The sequence below is a fragment of the Cnephaeus nilssonii genome (genome assembly GCF_951640355.1).
Source record: "Cnephaeus nilssonii genome assembly, chromosome: 13".
Taxonomy (NCBI): Eukaryota; Metazoa; Chordata; class Mammalia; order Chiroptera; family Vespertilionidae; genus Cnephaeus; species Cnephaeus nilssonii.
Window position 1 is genome coordinate 82,693,551 of NC_137084.1, and position 24,902 is coordinate 82,718,452.

At 45.8% G+C, this 24,902-nt stretch overlaps 1 protein-coding gene across 1 annotated transcript in view; it reads left to right on the plus strand.

Annotated features, from left to right (window-relative positions):
- Positions 1-24,902, plus strand: part of CBL (Cbl proto-oncogene) — a 106,899-nt gene that overhangs the window by 40,768 nt on the left and 41,229 nt on the right. The window contains exons 3-9 of the mRNA XM_079789400.1: positions 11,024-11,170; positions 13,018-13,174; positions 16,271-16,392; positions 16,728-16,865; positions 19,689-19,776; positions 20,162-20,293; positions 20,481-20,684. Coding sequence (XP_079645526.1) covers positions 11,024-11,170; positions 13,018-13,174; positions 16,271-16,392; positions 16,728-16,865; positions 19,689-19,776; positions 20,162-20,293; positions 20,481-20,684 — 988 coding nt within the window. The remainder of the gene's footprint in view (positions 1-11,023; positions 11,171-13,017; positions 13,175-16,270; positions 16,393-16,727; positions 16,866-19,688; positions 19,777-20,161; positions 20,294-20,480; positions 20,685-24,902) is intronic.

The following is a 24,902-nucleotide window of genomic DNA, read 5'->3' on the forward strand; positions in this document are numbered from 1 at the left end:
GCAGAGGCTTGAACAGGTATTTGTACACACCTGTTCCTAGCAGCATTATTCACAATAGCCACAAGGTGGACACCACTCGGGTGTCCCTCGATAGAGGAATGTGGTCTGTACATACAAAGCAATCTTTCCCAGCTGTAATGAGGAAAGAAATTCTGATGCATGCTGCCACATGGATGAGCCTTAAAAACGTTATGCTAAGTGAAATAAGCCAGATACAAAAGGACAAACTATTGCCGAAACCGGTTTGGCTCAGTGGATAGAGCGTCGGCCTGTGGACTGAAGGGTCCCGGGTTCGATTCCGGTCAAGGGCATGTACCTTGGTTGCGGGCACATCCCCAGTGGGGGGTGTGCAGGAGGCTCGATGTTTCTCTCTCATTGATGTTTCTAACTCTCTATCCCTCTCCCTTTCTCTCTGTAAAAAATCAATATAATATATTAAAACAACAACAAAAAACACACAAAAGGACAAACTATTGTATTAGTTCACTTATGTCAGGTATTTAGAATAGGCTAATTCATAGAGACAGAAAGCACAAAACAGGGCAAGATTAGCTGGGCATAGAGAGAGTACGTAGTTACTGCTAATCCTGTTTGGGATGATGAAAAATTCTGGAAATGGTTAATGGTGATAGTTACACAACATTGTGAATATACTTAATGCTACTGAATTGTATACTTAAAATGATTAAATGATTTAAAAAATGTTTTATGAAAAAAGAAGAGGCTACTTCAACTAACGGTTTAAACATTGCAAAAGTGCTCTTTCTGAAGACATTGCAACAGAAGTGCTCTGTGTGAACTTCTCAGTTTGCCATGCAGAATATGAAAAACGTCCTGAGCATCAAGATTTAACAAAATTAGTGACCTTTCCTGCTTCATCACGGACATTGCATGCAGCTAACGATTTGATTTGATTGCAAGTCCCGGTGAAGAATACAGTGACCACGTATGTAGTTTAGTGCTACTGTCTTGATTCATGTTGGGGCACCAGCAGTCTCACCACCATTGCTTTATGCAATCAATGTAAATGTCAACACAGTGGAAAAGACCAATCACATGCTGTCTTAGTGTTGCTATGGAAACAATTTTCACACACACACACACACACACACACCCGCTCCACAGGGGCCTGGAGGACCCCAGGACTGCAGCACACCGAGAACCTCTGTAGTCCTTTATGGAATTTAATGCTACAGCCATGCCGTAGGGAATTGAGGAAGGAGTGAAAGGAAAGAAGGAATTGATGCTGCTGTCCTTTTGTTGCAGCTCCTTCCAAGCTTTTAAAGAGCAGTAAGCTTTTTGTGATGTCATGCTGCTCCAGTATAGCTTTATAATTACGGAGCAAGGCAGGCTAATCTTGTGTGTGCGTGTGTGTTTGAACCATTATACATTTCAGAGGAACAGAATATCAAGGCTGGAAAATAGATATTTTTTAAAATATATTTTTATTGATTTTAGAGAGGAAGGGAGAGATAGAAACATCAGTGATGAGAGAGAATCTGCAGATGGCTGCTACTTGTGTTGGGCTTGGAGGTGCCTAGGAGAGGCCAAGCTGTGAACTTTGGCAAGCTGCTGCTAGTGCCAGGCCTGGGCCAATGACCGAGAGGGATGGGGCACACTGAGGCCAGCTGCTGCTTGTTTGATGTATTTTAGGAAAGTCTGAGGCCTGCACCAGAACAGGCCATTCATGTGGAAAAGACACTGCAAACACCTTGGCGGGCTGCAGATTGGGTGGGGTGGGGTCAGGGAATCACCAGGGCAGGGCAAACAGTGTGGGCCAGGTTGATGGAGACTCAGATATGGCGCCTGCTGTCCGCTCTGTGGAGGGGAGGTCCCTGCACTTTTTTCTGGTAGAAAGCTGCCCCCCAAGTTCTTGCCTGACATCAGACAATTTAGTTTCTCCTCATATGTCCATGGATCCTTGCAAGCTGCTGCTCCATCGCTGGAGCGCAGAGGGAGTGAGTCTGAGTAAGTCCGTGCATGGCCCTCTAAGACAAGCATGACAAACTCAAAGGCTAACACGGGCCCACTAAACAAGGTGTAAGCTTATGTGGCCGCAAACAAACCAAAACCTTCAATTTTCATAGAAACGTAGGTTTATTTCGATAGAGACATGCTGAATACAAAGGGCTGAAATAAATGAGTCATTGTTAACATAAATAATAGAATATTTTAATAAAAATTAATATTTTTTCTTGAACTTACCAGACACTGAATAACTGCACAAATTAATAAGCATAATGCAAATAAACCAATTTTTCTTGTTCTCCAAAAGCAAAATATTTCCTGTTGCGCACACCAAACAAGTCAGTCCAAGACTAATGACATGGCAATCAACTGCTAAAATATTTGCTGGAGAGCAAATTAGTGGAGAGAAATGTAAGGCATGTAAGGGAAATGAATACAACACGATTACAGTAACCAGTCATTAGCAAACGTTGTAGTTCATTATTAATAACTAGAGGCCTGGTGCATAAAAATTCATGCACTGGAGTGGGGGTGTTCCTCAGCCCGGCCTGCCCCCTCTCACAGTCTGGGAGACCTGGCGATCAGGGGAAGGCAATGCCCCCATCACACCTCTGCTGCTGCTACTGCCGGCAGCACAAGCCTCGGCCGGCTCTGGTTACCTGAGCCTCGGGTGGCCCTGGGTGGCTGGGCAGCTGACTTCCAAGGCTTGCCTGAGCCTCGGGCTTCGGCTGGCCAGGTAACATCCGAGGCTTGCCTGCGCCTTGGGCCGGCTCTAGGTGGCTGGGGGGCTTAGGGTGGGTCCGGCTGCACCGTGTGCCTACCACTACCCTCCCTCCTGCCCCGCCCCAGTGGGGCTGAAAGGACTGGGGGACTCCAGCAGGGCTGAGGGGACTGGGCACCACCATCTTGTGGCTATGGGTGCCACCATCTTTGTGACAGCATGACAGTCAATTTACATATTCCCTCTTTATTAGATAGGATTATGTATAACAGGATATTGTAAAAATTAAGTTACAGAATTTTTATTAAAACGTTTCTTACATACCGTTATATTGGCTGGGCCGCAAAATCATTCGTTGTGGGCTGCAAGTGTGACATGCTTGCTCGAAGAGGAACTGCCTGGGACTTCAGTACCCTCTGTGTCACTCAGCAACAATCCTCGCTGGTTTTTACAGCCCTAAATTATGGTGACTTTTCTTCCTGGCTCTGGAACCCTGGTCTAGGGATCTGGTTGTGACAGACCTCTCGCTCCTCAGGGGGGCATCTCCGTAGCCAAGATGTCCCTCACAATTAAAAACACTCCACACGTGGATGTCAGACCAGCCTATTTTGTGTCTCTACTCCTCCTACCAGTTTCAATGTGGTTTCTTTTTTTATTCTCTAGTTGTAGGACTTCCGTTAAGCCAGATTTCAGGTGTTTCTGAATGATGGTTTTTCGATATTTTAGTTGTAATTTTGAGGTGGTTGTGGGAAGCAGCAAGCACCATGTTTACAGCACCATCTTGGTTCTTCCTTGACCTAAAATTAATGTAGCTTAGTGAACATGTGCACAATGATTTTAAAGCTATTTTTGTTTTTTTACAACCACACTGAAAACCAAAAATACTAACAAATATTATGCCTCAATAGTTGGTGCTTTAATGAGAATGTATCACGTTAATCATTTAAAAATATTGACTCTAGTATAAGGAGTCTGTTTTAAATGAGTTAGGAAAGAGGGAATATATATGAAAAAGTAAATATTTTCCAGCAATAACTATACTGTGGAGAAGCATGGTAAACACTGCCTAACGTGGGTAGTCAAGGTTGACATTTCCAGTGATGTCATGTGGACTTTATGTGCCCTGATGTGATGTGATGTGATGAGAAGACACTGCCCTTCTGTGTTATTCTTCCTATAAACTCGTAACCCCTGTCAAAATATGAGAAAAACATCAGCTAAACACAAATTGAGGGATGTCGTACCCAAAACCTGAGCAGTACTCAAAATGATGAAGGTCATGGAACGCAAGGAAAGACTGAGAAACTGCCACGGACCCCAGGAGACTGAGGAGATGGGGTTCATAAATGTCACGTGTTATCCTTGATTAGATCCTGGAACTGATGAGGACGTTAATGGAAATAGAGATGAACCTGAATGAAGTCTGGGATCAGTGAACAGGACTATGTGATGTTGATATCCCAGTTTTGACAGAGGTGCCACAGTAATAAGATGATAATATTAAGGGAAACTGAACCTGCGTGAGGAGTGTATGGGAGTGCTATGCACTCACTGTCTTTGCAACTTTTGTGCAAACCTAAAATTCCAAAATAAAAAGTTTATTTAAAAAATAAGTTAGAGAACCAAGATGAGTTTGAGGTTCAATCCCCAGTGTGGGGTGTGCAAGAGGTAGCCAATCAATGATTCTCTCTCATCATTGATGTTTCTGTCTGTCTTTCCCTCTGCCTTCCTCTCTGAAGTCAATAAAAATATTTTAAAAACACACAAATAAATAAGAAATAAGTTATAGCCCGGCTAGTGTGGCTCAGTTGGTGGAGCGTCGTCCCATGCTCCAGGGGTTGCTGGTTCCATTCTCTGTCATGCCTGGGTTGCAGGTTCGATCCCCAGTGTGGGGCATGCAGGAGGCAGCTGATTGACGTTTCTCTCTTATTGTTTCTCTCTCTCCTTTTCCCTTCCTCTCTCTGAAATAAATAAAAATATTTTTAAAATAAGTTACATTTTCCAATTCAATTCTACAAATTTTATTGAATGACTGTTAAGTGCAGGGCAGTGTGATCCCTCCTGCAGGGGGGAGAGTATGTAATACACCTTCCTGGCCCTGCTTGTCATCCTGGCTGGGGATGAGACAGCTGATACAGAGGAGAACACGACGGAGCCTGTGCAGAATGTGGACAAGATGGAATCGGGGGGTGTCCCAAGTTGTAGAGTAGATCCTGAATGAAGACTGGCAGACCTGTTCCCCCTCCCCCCACACACACACCAAGAAGATAGCGTTTCAAGTACACTTCAATGGGCAGCATTGCAATAACCAGTCACTGAAAGGAAGCGACTGTGTGGCACACCAGTGACCTTGGGCAAGCTATTTAATGTCACGAAGTCTTTGTTTCTCATTTGCGCTGTAGGATGAGTCATTTCTACCTCAGCGCTGTTCAGAGTTAAGTGAAGTACACATGTCGTTTAGCAAAGTATCTGATGCCTGATCTGCTGTTAGTGTTAACTATTAGAGATGGAGAGAGGCATGTGTTTTTGTAACACCATCACCTGACCAGCAGGGAAGGTAGGATGGAAATATTGAGCAGTGGGCATTTAGAAAGGCGGGTCAGGAGCACACTGTGAGTGCTTTCACTTACAAACGGAGCGATTAGAAGTTTTTGGTGGTTATTGTGAAGTCGTTGAAGATTGCGTGTAGAGGGAATAAGGAGATGGCGTCTCGGAACTCATTTGGTAGAAGTCGGAGGGAGGGTTGGAGATTCTCGTGTGGACTGCTGCCTTCCGTGGACGTGGGAATTGGTTTTAGAATTCTGTGAAGCAGCTCGGTGTCCTGGGAGGTGGGTGTGGGTGGGCATCTCTCACCAGGGAGCTGGGAGTCTGAGGTGGACCACGAGCACAGTGTCCGTGCACTCAGGGTGTGTTCAGTAAAGAAGGGTGGAGGTATTTTGAGATGTATTGGCTTAGAGCTCCTTCTGCAGGTGATGGCTTTCGTTTTGCCCTTTCTGAGAAGCAGGTGAAGGAGATGGAGTTAAACAGCACTTCACTGGCTTCCTGTGCAGCTGTGAGACGTCCCGCTGTGTCTACGTTAAAGCTGATCACTGTGAGCAGAGGATGCTGCCCCTGAGTTACAAATGTCGCCTCAGTGGGCTCTCACTCAGCAGTCTTCGGATGACACTACTGTTTGTCTGCCAGGTTTTAGGAGTTTAACAATGAACAGGAAAAGCAGCACATTTATCCCTGAAATGGTATCAGTACGTGAAATACTTAAGAGAACTGATCACCTTTCAGCAGTATAATCATTATCTATATGAATTTTTCAGCTTATACCATGTTGATTAGCAGAGAATGAGTTATAGTGTGACCTCATTTGGGGAATATTTTACAAGTCCAAAATGGTATCATATAATGTTGTACAGTTTGTTACCCATTATATTAAAAAATGTTAATAATTTTGAAGTTTTCCCACTGGGAATTACAGGATCATTCGGTCCACAAATATTAAAATAGATTTCAGCCTCCCTTTTTGTCGTCCCCCCAATGTTTTACAGTGAAATTTTTCAGTCATGCAGAAAAGTTGGAAGATTTTACAGCAGTCCTGTGCCTGTCCCTTAGATCACAGTTAGCTACACCACTGTTTTTAAAAGGAAAGCTCTGTTTCTCTTTTTAAAAATTAGAGAAACTTCTTTCTGAGTCTTTGAACCATTTTCACATGGGACTATATTTTGAAATGGCTGAGATTTTTATATATTTCTGTGTTATTTCTTCATAAATTATAAAACTCTTGGAGTAAAATAATTACCGTTCTGGGATTTAGTCAATCCCTAGTGACAAGAGTAGATAACAAATTTTACTTTATCATCCTAATTTTTCAGACCCCATATACAGATTATACAATGAACTGTTTATTTAAATTCCATCAGATTTCAATTATTTGCAGGCAGGAATAAAATATGCTTTTAAAAATTAATATTTATTGATAAAATTTCTAGTTCTCATATATATAAGGATAAGCATAGATGTCTTTCTCTCAGGTCTTCCTTCTTCAACCCTCTTATGACATTAAACTGGCAGTTAAGGTTTCTTTTCCAATTTCAAATCCATGGTAAGCATACGAGTACATTTATACAGGTTTGTATATGGGCAGAGATGTTTACGGTCAATGATTCCAGCTGCCGTTATGACATTTGTGCAGAGAGGCCCAGGGCGGTGGACTGCCCAAGGAGACAGGAAGTTAGTAAGAGGCCAGGAGATGCATTTCAGCTCTCTAGTCCTCTTGACTATTATCATATGTAAACATTTCCAGGTACTCCTTTGTAGAAGGAATTTCAAAAGCATGCTTGTCGATGATAGAATCTATCACTGACTATCAAAATGGAGTTTCAAAAAATAGTAACCCTGCCCTAACCGGTGTGGCTCAGTGGATAGAGCGTCGGCCTGAGGACTGAAGGGTCCCAGGTTCGATTCCGGTCAAGGGCTTGTACCTTGGTTGTGGGCACATCCCAGTTGGGGGGTGTGCAGAAGGCAGCTGACCGATGTTTCTCTCTCATCGATGTTTCTAACTCTCTATCCCTCTCCCGTCCTCTCTGTAAAAACTAATAAAATATATATTTTTAAAAAAATAGTAACCCTAAGTGAGAATACCTTTGTGAATACTTTAGGCTAATTGTTTTGTAGGTCATTATTTTTTTCTTGAAGAACTCAATCTCTTAATATTCACTTCTCAACAGTCTTTTCTTCTTGAAACTGTGACTGTCCTTCTAAGGAATCCCCATTAAACAAAAAAGAGTGATGCCCTCTCAATGCTTGTCTCCAACGGCGCGTTCGCGCCAGCCCGGTCCGTCTCCCGGAAGAAAGGTAGTGTGTCACCGGTGGCGGGCGCTTGCCGTGGTGACAAGTGCCCCCTAATGTGGGCTAGTTTCTTCCCCCAACGATGCCCTTTCCCCGCTTCCGCTGCCTGCAAAGCGCTTGTGGCCAAGAGCTACACAATGTTTCCTGTGTTCCGTGCGGTGGTCAGTGCCGGGCCAGCAGCATCATCTGAATTTCGTTTGTCTCTTTTGTTTTTGTTTGTTTTTGTGTTAATTCTCACTAGAGGGTATTTTTTCCATTGCTTTTCAAAGAGAGTGGAAGGGAGTGAGGGAGGCGGAAAGAGAGAAAGGTAGAAAGAAACATCAGTGTGAGAAAGACACGTTAACTGTTGCCTCCTGCTGGCGCCCCGACCAGGGGGTGAGGAGCAGACCTGCACCCCAGGTGTGTGCATTTGACTGGGAATCGAACCCATGACCCTTCAGTGTGCAGGCTGGCGCTCTAACCACTGCGCCACCGGCCAGGGCAATAGCTTCTTCTTCTTTTTTTTTTTTTTTAAATATATTTTATTGATTATTTTACAGAGAGGAAGGGAGAGGGACAGAGAGTCAGAAACATCGATGAGAGAGAAACATCGATCAGCTGCCTCCTGCACACCCCCCACTGGGGACGCGCCCGCAACCAAGGTACATGCCCTTGACCGGAATCGAACCTGGGACCCTTCAGTCCGCAGGCCGACGCGCTATCCACTGAGCCAAACCGGCCAGGGCAATAGCTTCTTCTTATAAAGGCTTCCAACACTCTTCTTTTTAACACTCTTGATTGATGTATAGAAATGGTGGTTGTGCTTCCTTTCAGGTATTTATTTTTCTACCTTTGAAGCTAAAACAGGAGCTATAATTTTTAATATATCTGTGTATTGGTAACGTACAAATACTAGTCCCTTATTCGCTGAAAGAGACAAAGAAAAATGAATGCTGTTCCCTTAGGGGTGAGATACATTAACTGTTGGGGTAGGCCCTTTCACAGGTTGGGGAAAGAAGCGTCACCAGTCTTGACCTTAAAAGTGAGTTGAGCTCCCCAGTCAGCACTTGGTCCGGGGGTGGGGGGAGCGGCAGGAGAGGGGGACGATGGGCCGTGGAGTGGCGTGCGGTTGCTCGATGGGAGTGGTTAGGGCTGAAATGACCTCCTGCAAACGCGGAGCTGCTGTTGGAACCCAGAAAGGCGTCTCCTGGGAGCATCGGACAGCGCGCCGGGGCGGGGGCGGGGGCGGGGGCGGGGGCGGGGGCGGGGGCGGGGGCGCTGCGGGGCCCACGGGCCCTCGTGCGTTCTCGTTCTGATGGGCGTTAGCAGCTGCTGCTTGGGCTCTGCCCTGTCCCCGCCGGGCAGCCCGCGGCCTCCCGGTGGCCCGGAGGCTTTGGGTCCCTGCTCCTCCGAGAAACGCGCCCCCCTCGGCGGGGTGAGGGCGGGTTGCGGGGCTGTGAGCGGGCTTCTTGGTGGGGCGCCTTCCTGCGCCTCTGTCGTCGGCACCCCGCGCCCCACGTGCGGGTCAGCCACTCCGGTGCGGCTCCTCCCGGGCCAGGCCGCTCCCTGGAGGAAGCGCGCCTGGGGAGCGGCCTGCTCTGCACACGGAACCAGGAGACGGTGGGTTCGGGAGCTAAGGCCTGCAGGGAGAATGCTGGGGTGTTTCAGGCAGACTGCTGCTAGCTGGCCTCTAAGAAATGCTATTTAGCCTGACCAGGCGGCTCAGTGGTTGAGTGTTGACCTATGAACCAGGAGGTCATGGTTCATACTCCCAAGTTATCTGATTCGGAATCCCTTTGTGATATAGTCTTGATCTTCCCTCTTTTTTTATTTTTGAAACAGTAAAAGTCCTAATCGGCAATAGATACAGGCTGTCAGCGCAAACAGTACTGAGGAAAACAGTAACGGAGGCGAGGCATTAACTCTTTAGGATCTGAATTATTTCAGACAATTTTCAAAGCATATTAATATTGATCAGTTTTTGTAGGTGCTTTCAGAAAAGAAACAGGAAACTAGGAAGAAGTGAATGTGCTACAAGTACCAGGAAAGGATGAAAAGCGGAAGCATGGAGTTCGGCAGCATTTTGCAGAACAGTCGGGCTGGAGGCGGGCGCTGGGGGCAGCGCTGTATCCGGGAAGGAGGCGGCCGATGGCTCCAGTGTGGCACAAACACAGGGGGGTCTGTATCAAAGAGACGTTTTAGGCAATCAAATTTGATCCTGAACTTACTTGAAATTTTATAGTCCACTTATATGACAAGAATAGACTTTTGGATACATCACTACGAATTATTGAGGCAAGGGAAAGCAAGCGAGGGTAGTCGGTAGCTACTGGAGTATGACAGTATCGAAGGCACCTATATCTTGCTTTTCCATTAAAGGTAAAGATTACTGCTTAAAGGACAGACCTGAAAGGGGAGATATTAGCTGATGTGTTAAATTGATAGCGTGGCATCTTTCAATCACAGCCATTAAACAGAGGTCACTAGTATGAAGTTGCTAGTTGTTAAAGCAGTACCCTTAGACATTTTTACACAGTTTGGATGTTAACGTTCCATTTTTGGAAACGGAAGGGTTTTTATAAAACCTTTAGGGTCTGATTCAGTGAAAATATTGGTTCGGTCTGGATATTTAAATAGTCCTTTTTATTGATAATTTTATGAGTTTTATGATAATTTTCTTACCCAGAATAGCTTATGCAAAGCAGGAAATAATACATTTTGCTTTTCTAACATTTCCTTTCTCTTATAAGTTGAGTGGTTCGTCTAGTAGTGTACGCGTTCTTTTTTTCTTTTCTTTTTAAATTACATTTATTGGGGTGCCAGTGGTCCACATGAACATACAGGCTTCAGGTGTGGGCTTCCATGTGACAGGATCTGTGTATGGCACACTGAGCCCACCACCCAGAGTCAGATCTCCTCTAAAATATATCACTGGTAATTTTTTCTTATTTACTACACAGCATCTATTTGAGTGGAGGGAATAGTGGGTGTAGTAGATTCAAGATACCAGGAATGCCGTTATGTTTGCATCTTTCATATGGTGTTAGGGCAAACAGTTTCTGAAGCCCTTCTTCGCACAAAGGTACTCTCCGGGAGTGGCCGGGCCTGAGTAAGGGGTCAGAGGTGCCCAGGAGCACACTCCCCCAGACAGGTCCAGTTCCGCTGCTGGCCAGAGCGTGGCTGATAGCGGTTAGTTAGCACGTATTTTGTCTGCTATGTATTAGATGCTGTATTCTTACCATAAAGGAAGCTAGAGAATAGGAAACACTAAGAAAACCACGAGGAAGAGAAACACACTCACCTCTCCGTGTGCGTTAACTGAAAAGCTCCGCACAGGCATGGACGTGCGCAGTTGGTCCCGGGCCAGCCGTCTCAGACGTCCGCAGCGCGTTGCTTTCTTCTCCCCGCGCTCCGTGCCTCGGACCGCGCTGCTGGGGCCGCAGGAAGGGCCTGCAAACGCACTCGGTGCCCACCCGACAGAAGCCCCGCGCTGACGTGCTGTGCTCTGGCCCGCAGGCGCAGCCTGACCAAGCTGTCGCTCATCTTCAGCCACATGCTGGCCGAGCTGAAGGGCATCTTCCCCAGCGGGCTGTTCCAGGGCGACGCGTTCCGCATCACCAAGGCCGACGCCGCCGAGTTCTGGAGGAGAGCCTTCGGGGAAAAGTGAGTCTCACATCGTGAGTGTGAACTGGGAGGAACTGAAGCTGGTATTGTGAGTTTTTGTTTCGTTTTTTATTAATGAAATATTTAAAACATGGGAAAACAGTAAAATAATGACTGTTTGTACATACTATCCAGCTTTGGTAAATATTAACGCCCCCTCCCCCCTTTTTTAAAAAATATATATTTTGTTGATTTCAGAGAGGAAGGGAGAGGGAGAGAGAGATGGAAACATCAATGATGAGAGAGAACCATTGATCGGCTGCCTCCTGCACGCCCCACACTGGGGGGTCAAGCCTGCAACCCAGGCCTGTGCCCTGACGGGGAATCGCACGGTGACCTCCTGGTTCATTGGTCGATGCTCAACCCCTGAGCCACACTGCCCCCCTCCTCTTTTTTTTTCTTAAAGAAATAAGCCAGTGAAGATTCAGTTGAAACCTATGCTCTTTGATGGAATACTCCTCTCTTCCTCTCCCTATCCGTTATGCTTTTAATTGACATCCACATTTCAAATTATTTGCTGTTGCCAACAGTGCTGCGTGAATAAAATTGTGTTTGTCTTCAGATGCGGAGCTTGTCCGTATTTTCAGACCTCGGGGTGAAATTGCCGAGTTGGGGTTTCACATCTTCTGCTTGGCCAAACATTGCCTAATTGCTTTCCCAAGTGGCGGTGCCAGCTCACTCCCTGAAGCCGTGTGCTGAGCTCCAGGCTCCGCAGTCCAACGCCAGTGGCAGGAACTGGCATCGCAGTTTGCTGTACACTCACGGGAGGTTGAGCATCTTTTCACGTTTCCGACTGGCCGGATTCTTACTCTGACTTGCCTGTTGCTCTTCCTGCCGTCTCCACTTTCCTATTGCGTTGTCTTTTTCCTGTTGTAAGGCACTAATTCTTTACTACATTACAAATATATTCTCCTAGTCTACGGCTTGTCTTTCTACTTCGTTATATTGTCTTTTGAAACACAGAAGTTTAAAATTACATAGACAGATTAATAGGTCACGCTTACGTTTTTACCTTAATATAAATGTTCTTATAGATCTGAAATTTTGGATCAGAAAACTGAAAAAGGTGGAAAGCAATAAAAGTTTTCAGTTGAATATATAGATCCTAATGTAAGTCTCTTTAAATGCTACTTTTATTTTTTTAAATTGTGTTTACATATAAAATATAGAATAATCACAACTTAAAAACCTTAGTTGAAGAGAATGTGAATAAGTTTACTTTGTTCCTTTAACTTAATTAATAACTACATTAGAAAAGAGTTCCAAACGCTACTTGTTTTTCCAGGCAAGCGAATACATACGCTACTCAAAGGCTTTATTTGTTTTAAAGATCTTAAGGAAGAAAAATCACATCATTTCTCTTGCCAGCCCTATCTAGGGTTTAATCAATCAGTTTAGCAGTTTCTCACTCATCTCTGAGAACTCTGCTCTTCCTGCACCTCCAGCCTATTTGCTCCTGTCTAGGCCTTGATGGTGTGGTTCCTCAAAGAACTCACCATGTTTTACATGGTTTTAAAAGTTAGCTTAAACACAGCTTTCAGTTAGTGAAGTTTGGGTCATTCTCTAAGAGAACAAAGGTCTGAAGAAAGATGATAAAAGAGATTAATTTGTGACATTCTGTTAAAGAACAGTGGAAAAAGACTTGTCTGTTGTGAATTTACTCATTTGACAGGTAAGAAATATATCATTTACTCCCTTTCTGTTCTCAATCCAAAATATAGCTCCGCTTCTTTAAGAGAATTGAAGTCGATATTGAGAGCTTAATGTGGCTCTCTTTTCCTTGATTATAGCATTGCCCAGAATTATCTGTTAGCTCACTCTGCCTTCTCACTCCTCTACCCCCCCAGGACGATAGTCCCTTGGAAGAGCTTCCGACAGGCCCTTCATGACGTGCATCCCATCAGTTCCGGGCTGGAGGCCATGGCTCTGAAGTCCACAATTGATCTGACCTGCAATGATTATATTTCAGTTTTTGAATTCGACATCTTCACACGGCTCTTTCAGGTAGGACACTAAAAAGTTGGTTAAAGTAGTTATTGCTGCTTTTCTGAAGAGAATGCTTTTTAAAATAACATCTGGGATTTTGCCTATTATAAACGTATTTTTACTTATTCTAGAAACTGTAGCAAAAAAGATTAGAACTACCTTGCACTTCATAGCTGTATATAAATATGTATATGCACATACAGTACTTTTTGTTAAAAATAATCTATACTAATAAAAGAGAAACATGCAAATCGACAGTATCTCCATTATGCCCACCAGCCAATCATGATTGAGTATGCAAATTAACCCAACCAAGATGGCTGTGGCCATGGAGCGAGCAGGAAGCTTGGGTTTCCCTGGCAATGGAGGAAGCCAAGCTTCCCGCCTGCTCTGGCCGGCCCTGGCCTCTACTCAAGGCTACAAAGTTTCAATTATAGAAGATAAATAAATCCCAGATACCAGGGCCTCCACTTGGGTCACCGGGGGGTGTGGCCAGCCTGCAAATCACCACAGGCCCCTCGCCCAGGCCACCCCACGCCCCAAGGGAACCCCCACCCTGATTCGGAACACCCTTCAGGGCAAACCAGCCAGCCCCCACCCGTGCACCAGGCCTCTATCCTATCTAATAAAAGAGTAATATGCAAATTGACCATCACTCCAACACACAAGATGGCTGCCCCTATGTGGTCAAAGATGGCTGCCACAAGATGGCCAGCAGTGGAGGGCAGTTGGGAGGAACCAGGCCTGCAAGGAGGGCAGTTGTGGGCAATCAAGCCAGCAGGGGAGGGAAGTTGGGAGGGACCAGGCCTGCAAGGGAGGGCAGTTGGGGGCGATCAAGCCTGCAGGGGAGGGCAGTTAGGGGTGACCAGGCCAGCAGAGGAGGGAAGTTGGGGGCGACCGGGCCTGCAGGGAGGGGCAGTTGGGGGAGACCCAGGCCTACAGGGGAGGGCTGTTGGGGGAGACCAGGCCTGCAGGGGAGGGCAGTTAGGGGCAGTCAGGCTGGCAGGGGAGCAGTTAGGCATCAATCAGGCTGGCAGGGGAATGGTTAGGGGGTGATCAGGCTGGCAGGCAGAAGCGGTTAGGGGCAATCAGGAAGGCAGGCAGGCAAGCAGTTGGGAGCCAGCAGTCCTGGATTGTGAGAGGGATCCCAGATTGGAGAGGGTGCAGGCTGGGCTGAGGGACACACCCCTCCCCTCCATGCACAAATTTCATGCACCAGGACTCTAGTAACTATATAATCTGCTTTCTTACCTTGACATTTATCATCTTTCTTTGCTATTAAATAATTCTTTTGCATCAGTTTAATGGTTGTAGAATGTGCAGAAAATGGGTATACAGTCACTTGCTACATAACAACAGGGATTTGTTCTGAGAAATGCGTGTTAATCAGTTTCATCCTTGTACAAACATCATCACGTGCACTTACACAACCCTGAGTGGCAGAGCCTACTGCACACCTCGGCCGAATGGTGTAGCCTGCTGCTCCAAGGCTGTACACCTGTACGGCGCGTTACTGTACTGAATCCTGTAGGCAGTTGTAGCACAGTGACTAAGTATTTGTGTATCTAACCATAGAAAAGGTACAGGAAAAATACTGTATAAAAGATTTGCAATATGGAACACCTGTACAGGGCACTTCTCATGAATGGAGCTTGTAGGACTGGGAGTCATTGAGTGGGTGGTAAGTGAATGTGAAGGCCTAGGACATTACTATATACTGCTGCAGACTATAACACTGTATACTTAGGCTGCATTAATTTATAAAACAACACTAGAGGCCCGGTGCACGGATTCGTGCACCGGTGGGGTCCCTCTGCCTGGCCTGTGGGGATCGGGCCAAAACCGGCTTTCCAACATCCCCTGAGGGGTCCCGGATTGCGAGAGAGTGCAGGCCAGGCTGAGGGACCCTCCGGTGCACGATCGCTCCAGGATGTGTCCGGCCCGTCTTGCTCAGTCCTGATCAGCTGGACCCCAACAGCAAGCTAATCTGCCAGTTGGCGCGTCTGCCCCCTGGTGGTCAGTGCATATCATAGCGACTGGTCAAATGGTCCAAGGGTCGGACACTTAGCATATTAGGCTTTTATATATATAGATGAGGCTAGATCAAGTGTAAGAGAAAATGATGCATTTAAAACACGTAGTAAACACATGATGTATGAGGCTGCTGCCAGCATGCCTGGGTTGCAGGCTCAGTCCCCAGTGTTGGGTGTGCAGGAGGCAGCCAATCAATGATTCTCTCTCATCATTGATATTTCTATCTCTCCCTCTCCCTTCCTCTCTGAAATAAATTAAATATATATATATTAAAAAAAAGAAAGGTACACTCTAAAATGACAATAAAACGTTTAGTATAAGCCAGTAAGAGCCATTTGTTAGTAGCAGATATTATGTGTTGTAATGATGTGTGTGCTGTACTTGTATGGGACTGGCAGCACAGTAGGTGTGCTTGCACCAGCACTGCCACAGACACGGGCAATGCGGTGCCCTACAATGCTGGGGTGGCTGTGATGTGAGTAGGTGACAGGACTTTTAGCTCCATTTTCATCTTAATGGGACTACCATGGTATATGGGGTCAGTCATTGACCAAAACATTAGTGTGCGGTGCATGACTGTAATGTGACATATTTAATGAGTTCTCTGTTAGTGGATAGTTACATATGTTTCCAACTTTTCTCCTATTGTATTGAAATTCTTGACTTTAATATTGAGATGCAGTGATGCTTCAAAAAGAACTCACGTTTCCTTTCCTGAAGATACTGTGTGTGTGACAGCTGCGTGACCTGCCTGTGGGGCTGCTTGGTGGCACGTGTCGTCCCTGCCTTGTTCTGTTCTTTGGGTTCTTGTGGTCTAACCTCACGACTGTTAGTTGGAACTGCTTTAAAGTTTTTTAAATTTTATTTTGTAAAGTTGTTTTTTCTATAAGGATATATTTGTTTCTTTTTAGGTTTTCACAGTTCTTATCTCCCAAACACATTGTCTTTCCTCAAAGTGACAATCCCATCAAAAATTTGTGACAATAAATGGGGATTGGTGATTGAGAATTGAGGTCCCTCACTCTGAGGAGGGCTGTATGTCTCGAGCCAAATGGTCCAATTGATCTCTTGTTTTCTTAGCCCTGGTCCTCTCTGCTCAGGAACTGGAACAGTCTCGCTGTCACGCACCCTGGTTACATGGCTTTCCTGACGTATGATGAAGTAAAAGCTCGGCTCCAGAAATTCATTCACAAACCTGGCAGGTCAGTGCCATGAGTCAAAGAGGCTTATTCTCCTGAATTTTATTTTCTGATGACCTTTGTTAAAATAGAGAAAACATGATCTTTGATTAGTTCCCCAATGGCCATGTTTCTGCAGATGGATGCCTATTTATCAGAGGAATTGACTCATTCAGATCAGATGATTTGATAAATGCTTTCAATTCACTTCAGAATTGGGCTTATGTGTCTTTGCTTTTTGGTCTGGAGTCATTGAAGATTCTATTATTGATAGTGTTTTGTATTTTTGTCCCTGTTTTACCATTTACCCTAATATGAACTTACCATGTATTAAAGATTCTGTTTACCTCTATTCTCAGTTACATATTCCGGCTGAGCTGTACTCGCCTGGGTCAGTGGGCTATTGGGTATGTCACCGCTGATGGGAACATTCTCCAGACAATCCCTCACAATAAACCTCTCTTCCAAGCGCTGATTGACGGCTTCCGGGAAGGCTTGTGAGTACCTGCTGTTTACTGTCTGCCAGGGTCTGGGAACTGAGGGCCTGTCAGACCTCATCGTTAATGACTTTGATGGGTTCCTTGTGCAGATGAAAATTCAGGAAATGTTTTAACAGACCATATTGTTGTGACCTTCAGGTTCTGTAGAACTTCTGTTTTTATTTAAGAGGAATTGGATGAAATTACTTTTCTCTACTGCTTCTCTTAGTACTATGAGTAAACTTTATCTTTTTCTTTTTCTGAATGTTAACTTATTTTCAAGTCTGTTAGATTTAAAATGTTATCAGCTATTTCGCTAGCCACGCTGGAGTGATGAGGTGTTTGCTCCCAATGCCACCAGGCTCAGGCCTTCATCCTGACGTCACCTGGCTCAGCAGCCTTTCCCCAGGCTGTGGGCCTTGTAATGTGTGCTGATATTTATGGTTAAGTTCTTATTTATTCCAGAATTGCTATTCCTTTGGGAATTTACGTAGATTATAACTTGGTAAGTACTGAAAGTACCAATGTTGACTAGGTATCAGAAAACTACTTGTATTTAAGGTAATTATGCATCATCTTCTACAGGAGCATTGGAGCTTCACCAAATGCCAGAGCAGTTTGATTCTAGAAACTTCCTGGTAGATGATCTCAAGTGGCTTAATTTGTTTCTTGTTACATTTCTTTTAAGTTGGTGTCTCTCAGTGTTAAAATCTGTAAACAAGGGTATTTTAGGTGTTTGGTCAAAAGTAAATGCAATTTGGAGAGTCAACCTAGATGGCGGTGTAGGTAAACATGGTACTTGCCTCCTCCCACAACCACATCAAAATTACAACTAAACTACAGAACAATCATCATTCAGAACTGCCTGAAATCTGACTGAATACAAGTCCTACAGCTAGAGAATTAAAGAAGAAGCTACATTCAGACTGGTAGGAGGGGCGGAGGCACAGAAAAGGCTTGTCCGACACCTGCGTGTGGCTTTTTTTTAATTGGGAGGGATATCTTGGCTGCAGAGGTCTCCTGTGAGGAGATAGGGGTCCAAGACCCATCAGCCCAGGGTTCCAGAGTTGGGAAGAGAAGTCCCTATAACCTTGGGCTGTAAAAACCAGCAGGGGAAAAGTAAAAAAAGAAAAAGAAAAAGAAAATAAAACCAACAGGGACTGTGACTGAGTGACGTGGAGGCTGTGGGAGACCCAGGCAGTTCCTCTTAAAGGGCCCACACATGGACTTAACTGACTCACTCCCCCTGAGCGCCAGCACTAGGGCCGAAGCTTTTTTTATGTTTATTTTTTATTTTTAAAAAATATATTTTTATTGATTTCAGAGAGGAAGGGAGCGGGAGAGAGAGATAGAAACATCAATGATGACAGAGAATCATTGATCAGCCATGGGGCAACAGCTTGAAAGGATCCAGGGACATATGGGAAGGAACTAAATTGTCTGGTATTAGGGCAAGAACTTGAAGGCAGCTTTCTACCAGACAAAAGGGCTGGCAGAGGTCATTGAACCTTTTCTGAGACCTCCCTGCCACATTGCTGACAGGCAGCCACCAGATAGGAGTTTCCATCGACTTGGCCCATACTGTTCGCCCTGCCCTGGTGATTACCTGAGACCCAGACCCACCCAACTTGCAGCCCCACCCAAGCTGTTTGCAGTGGCTTTTTCATATGAATGGCCTGTCTTGGCTCAGGCTTCAGACTTTTCCTAAAATCTCTCAAACAAGCAGCAGCTGGCCTCAGTGTGCCCCATCCTGGAAGGAGAAGAGAAGGAGCAAGAAATTGAAAACCTATTTGAAAAATTAATCAACAAACTTCCCCTACCTAGTGAAAGAAATAGACATACAAGTCCAGGAAGCTCAGACAGTCCCAAACAAGATGAACCCAATGAGGCCCAAAAGAGAATTTAAAAGCAGCAAGAGAAAAGCAGTTAGTTACCTAAAGGAGCGCCAGCTGATTTCTGGCACCCGAAGGGAGTGGGCCTAAGCCATCAGTCGGACATCCCCCGAGGGCTCCCGGACGGCTAGGGTGCAGGCTGGACACCTCCGCGCCCCCCCCACCCCCCACTCCATGAGTGCATGAATGTCGTGCACCGGACCTCTAATAAATACATATCTATCAACAATTGAATCTAAAAATCAAAATAAACGAACAAAGAATCTAATGAACAAAATAAACTAATGCATAAAATAGAGGCATGGAAACATGGAACAGACTGATGAATCTCAGAGAGAAGGGGTAAGGGGAGGTGGGTAGAGATTAAACAAAAAAACTTATAAGCATACATGCATTACCCATGGTCACAGATAATAGGGTGGTGAAGGTTAGGGTGGTATGGGATCCAGGGGGAGGGGGGAAGGCTAAGGGGGGGACATCTGTAATATTCTCAACAATAAAGATTTCTTAAAAAGCAAATGCAGTTTAAGTGAAGAATTTATACTTTGTGGCCATCCATAGATTAAAACAGGGTTGGTGAACTGGCACATAGGCCTGCTGTTTTGTGTCTAAGATACGTTTTAAAGTGTTGTTAAAAAAACACACACACACAAAGAATATGTGACTTCATCGCTTGCAAAGCCTAAAATATCTACGGTCAGGCCTTACAGAAAACGTTTGTCAACTCCTTGATTAAAAGGTGGGACCTGTGGCAACGTGCCCTGGAGAAAGGATAGCAGTTAAGGAGAGTATTTCCTTGGAACTGCTTTTGGAAGTGTTAGTAAGATTTATCCTTGCGCTTTTTGCAAATCGGCCCTTTGACAATGAGGGAATTCCTAAATGCCATCTGTTGTTAGCGAGGGCTGACAAATGGACTTCCGTGAAGTCACAGGCGCTCTCTCCCTCACAGCTATCTGTTTCCTGATGGGCGGAGTCAGAACCCCGACCTGACCGGCCTGTGTGAGCCGACGCCCCAAGACCACATCAAAGTGACCCAGGTGAGCCTTGTTGACAGGATAACCGTTTCACTGGAGTCAGTGTTGTGTGGACTTAACGGAGCTGCCGGAGAACTGGATTAAGTGACTGAACACTTACATTTTAAACCGTCGACTAGATTAGTGAATTTATGTCCCATGTGGTTTCTCTTTGAACCATGCAGCTTCACGTAGGACCAAGACGAGGTGATTTCTGTGCTATGGGACAACATTGACCGCTGATGTGAAATTTTTGTTGTGATGGTGAAATTTTTGTACAAGCAAAATTTGTATAGACAGTAACAGTCTTTAATATTTTCGTTTTTAGCATTTATGGTTGCATTCATTCATTCAACAAATACCTGAAATAGGCTGAGTAACTTGTTTTTTATTTTTACTTTAATCAAAGGAACAATATGAATTATACTGTGAGATGGGCTCCACATTCCAACTGTGTAAAATATGTGCCGAGAATGATAAGGATGTGAAGATCGAGCCCTGTGGACACCTCATGTGCACTTCCTGTCTGACATCCTGGCAGGTATGGATCCAAATCGTGCATTTTCTCAGTTGTGTGATCCTTCTGAAGAGTTGGGGATCGTATGTAAAGGATGGCTTGGTGTGTGGGGTAGAGGAACCTTTTCTTTCTTTTTTCAAATGTATGCCCTGGGGGGACTATTTTAAGTGCTTTCCGATGTGCCTGTCACCGTCTCCTGTTTCCTCTGCAGGAATCGGAAGGCCAGGGCTGTCCTTTCTGCCGATGCGAAATTAAAGGTACTGAGCCCATTGTGGTCGATCCATTCGATCCGAGAGGAAGTGGCAGCCTATTGAGGCAAGGAGCAGAGGGAGCTTCTTCCCCCAATTATGATGATGATGATGATGAGCGAGCTGACGATTCCCTCTTTCTGATGAAGGAATTAGCTGGGGCCAAGGTAAGTCTGCAATTTAAGAGCCGGTGGCAAACTGAAGGGGAATAAAAGAATTGGACCCTATTTTGCTACTGTGACTAGAATATATTGCTCTTGTCTTTCCTCTAATGGAGTCTTGTCATTACAGCGTTAGGTTTGATGGGGAGAAAGATGTACTGTTAATAACAAAATAAGTGGCAACTAAAGTGATTGGAGGGTGGTAGGAGGTACCATGTAGAATCTAACTGGAATTAAAACTAAATTGGGGAATATTCACCCTAAAGTACCAGCTGAAGATGGTGGAAGAGGCTTTACACAGGAGGGGCAGAAAGCACCTTGAGGCTGCTGGGAAGGCGGCCCTGCCCAGCTCAGGAGCTGGCCCAGGGTGAGGAAGGTCCCCCGGAGAGGAGCAAGGCCCCGCAGCCCGGACAGCCAGAGCTGGAACAGCGCCCACGCAGCACCTAGCAGCGGGCCTTCTATCAGCCAGGGAGCTGAGCCGCCTGAAGACAAAGCCACGAGGGCTGGTGCACAGGATTTTCGCTCTAAGATGCTCACCTAGGTTTCTGTGGAGAAATGGTGGTGCGGACTGGAGTTGCCTGAAGAGACGGGTAGAAGGAGTTGGGGAGAGTTGTGACGAGGGCGCTCTCGGGATACCTGTGTTGAGCCATCCCCCCTGCAATATCACAGCAGCCATTTTTCTGGAAAGGCCCAAGTCCCTCCCAACATCAGAAGCCTGGGGAGAGGCAAATATCCCCCTGGGACGCAGCTCCCTGCCCTGAGGAATCCAGCATGCTCCACCTTGCATCTGACGCCTGCTGAGGAGGAAGCAGCTTGGGGGCAGCAGTCTCAGAGAGCTTCAGGGCTGGATTTGAGGTGGGAATATTCCTCCCACGTTCACAGGAACCTGCCTGGCGCTTCCCTCGCACGGGAGAGCTGATAGAAAAACTCCTGGCTTCTGGCATACTACACTGGCCTGCCTGAGAGGGACGCTGCCCTGCGGAGAACGGGGAAATAGTGCAGAAACGCATTCACAATCTTCCCTGAATTCTGAACATTTGCTGACCTGTTTAGGGTCCTGTGCTGCCAAAAAACAAACAAACCAGCTTAGGAGCTCAGCTTGACACCTGCAGTGGGCAGTCAAGCCCGTGGAGGCAGCCACAAGCTGTGGGTTGCTTGAAGCGTTGAGCAGGGCGTTGAGAGCCAAACCTGTACAGCTTCTGACATTGGCTAGCACTAAGTACCTCCCGGAGGCCCCAAATGAGCATGCCAAGTGGTTAGCCACAGACAACACAGAGCAGAGCCAAAGGGAAGGCCTGCCAGGCCCTAACATCTGCTGAGAAGAACTTCACTTATTTGGTAATGTTGTTGCTTTGTTTTGTTTTTTTCTTCTATTGCTTTGGTATTGTTATTTTTTTCTCATTTCTCTCTTGTTTCTTTCATATCTTTTATTTGCCTTTCCTTCTCTTACTCTGTTTATTTCTCTCTTTTTTTTTACCTTTCCATATCTCTTTCTTTACCTTTTTATCATTTTCCTTTATCTGTTCTTTATTCTAATTGTTTTCTCTCCTTTATTTCCCTTTCAGATTCTTTTTTCATTCCAATTTCTCTTCTAGTATTATTTTAGTTTTATTGATTACTAGAGGCCTGATGCACAAAATTCGTGCAAGGGGCTCAGCCCTCCCAGCTGCGGTGGCTTCCTCCAGCTTCGTCCAGAAGGTCATCCGGAAGGTTGTTTGGCTGTCTGGTCTAATTAGCATATTATGCTTTTATTATTACTAGTGGCCCGGTGCATGAAATTTGTGCACGGGGGGAGGGTGTCCCTCACCCAGCCTACACCCTCTCTAACCTGGGACCCCTGGGGGGATGTCTGACTGCCAGTTTAGGCCTGAACTGGCAGTTGGACATCCCTCTTGCAATCCAGGACTACTGGCTCCTAACCACTCACCTGCCTGCCTGCTTGATCGCCCCTAACCACTCTGCCTGCTGGCCTGCTTGCCCCAACTGCCGGCCTGCCACCCCCAACTGCCCCGCCCCCCCGCCAGCCTGCTCGCCCCCAACTGCCCCCCCTGCCGGCCTGATTGCCCCCAACTTCGCTCCCCTCCGGGCCTGACAGCCCCTAACCACCTCTGCCTTGGACCTGCGTCCCTAAGGTCTCCCAGTCTAATTAGCATATTACCCTTTTATTAGTATAGATTATAGATTATTATTATTTCTTTTTCACTTATTCTTGTTCTTTTTCTTAATTTTCTTTTGAGGTTGTTTTTGCTGTTGTTGTCAGGTTCGTTTGTATGGTTTTGTTTCCTGTTTTGTTTTGTCCTGTACAACAGCTTGCATGACATCGTGTGGGTGGAGCCTCAGAGCCAGGTTGAGAGGAGATCCCACCCACAAACTGGACAATAGCAGTCAAAACCCTATTGCAACAGTAGAGCCCAAATACCCCACAAAAGGGTCACTCCTAGAGCATCCAGCTCAGGAGTTCAAGGAGACTACACCACAGGATTCCACAGGATATTTACTACAAAAAGACCATCCCACAAAGACTGGGAGTCATAGCTAGTCTATTTAATACATAGAAACAAATACGAAGAGACAACTAACATGGGGAGATAAAGAAACAACCCTCAAATGAAAGAAAAGGAGAAATCTCCAGAAAAAGACTGAACTGAGATGGAGGTAAGCAATTTATCAGAGTTCAGAGTAATGGTTATGACAGTGCTGAAGGACCTTAACAGAACTACAAGGAATTTAATGGAACTACAAGGAAATTAGTGGGAACTACATCAGCATGAAAAGAACATAGAAACCATGAATAAGAACAAGTCAGAAATGAATACTAAATCTGACAACTAAATCTGTCATACACGTATGACACTGAAAGGAATTAAAAGCAGGCTTGATGAAGCAGAGGGTAGAATCAGTGATTTGGAAGAGAAGATAGGAAAAAGCAATTAGAACAGCAAAAAGAAAACACTTAAAAGGCCTGAGGAGAGTTTAAGGGAACTTTATGACACTGTGAAATAGAACATCTGCATCATAGTGGTACCAGAAGAAGAATATGAACAAGGGATGGAGAAATTGAAGAAATAATGACAGAGCCCTGGCCAGTGTGGCTCAATGATTAGAACATTGGCCCGCACACCGAAGGGTCATGGGTTCAACTCCCAATCAAGAGCATATTCCAGAGTTGCAGATTCTATCCTAGTTCCTGATCGGGGCATGTTTGGGAGACAACCATTAGATGTTTCTCTCATCCCTCCCTCACTGTTTCTATCTCCATCCCTCCTTCCCTCCCTCTCTTCCAATCTATCTAAAATCAAAAGAAAAGTATGCTTGGGTGAGGATTAATAACCACTACAACAATCCTATATAATAAAAGAGAAACATGTAAATTGATCATACCTCCGCTATGCTAACCAGCCAATCAGGAGGGGGTATGAAAATTAACCTGACAAAGATGATGGGTTAATTTGCATATGCAGGCGCCGAGCAGCCTGGGTCCTGGGACATCCTCAGGACCCAGGCCATTCCTAGCCTGTAGGCCCATGAGTAGGCCCTGAGCAGCCAGGGTCCCAGAATTCCCCTGGCCACTCTGGGCCTGCAGGCTCCAAGTGGATGTTCCCGCCCTGCAGCCGCTTGCACATGTGCCGGCGCCAAGCGGCAGCCCAAGTCTCCATGCCCCCCAGCCCGGCGCCCACAATGCGGGGCTGCTTTTTTACAGAGAAGAGGGGAGAGGGATAGACCGTCTGAAACATCGATAAGAGAGAAACATCGATCAACTGCCTTCTGCACATTCCCCACTAAGGATGTGCCCCCAACCAAGGTACATGCACTTAACAGGAATCAAACCTGGGACCCTTCAGTCTGCAGGCTGATGCTCTATCCACTGAGTCAAACCAGTTCGAGCGTAAACACCTTTTCTGACCACGCATTGGCTAAGCTCCCTGTACGCCGCAACTTGCAGTGTTCTTGGTAACTTGGGTTATAAGAATCCAAGAAGGTGATCTAGGGTTTTTCCACCACACTCCTGGAGGAAAAAATGAAGGTCTGCTGCTGGAAGGTCTATGAAATGTCATATCCTGCCCTAGCCGGTTTGGCTCAGTGGATAATGCCTCAGCCTGCCGACTGCAGGGTCCGGGTTCGATTCTGGTCAACGGCATGTACCTAGGTTACAGGCTTCTCCCTGGCTGGGGCCCAGGTCAGGGCTCACGCAGGAGGCAACCAATCAAAGTGTCCCTCTCACAT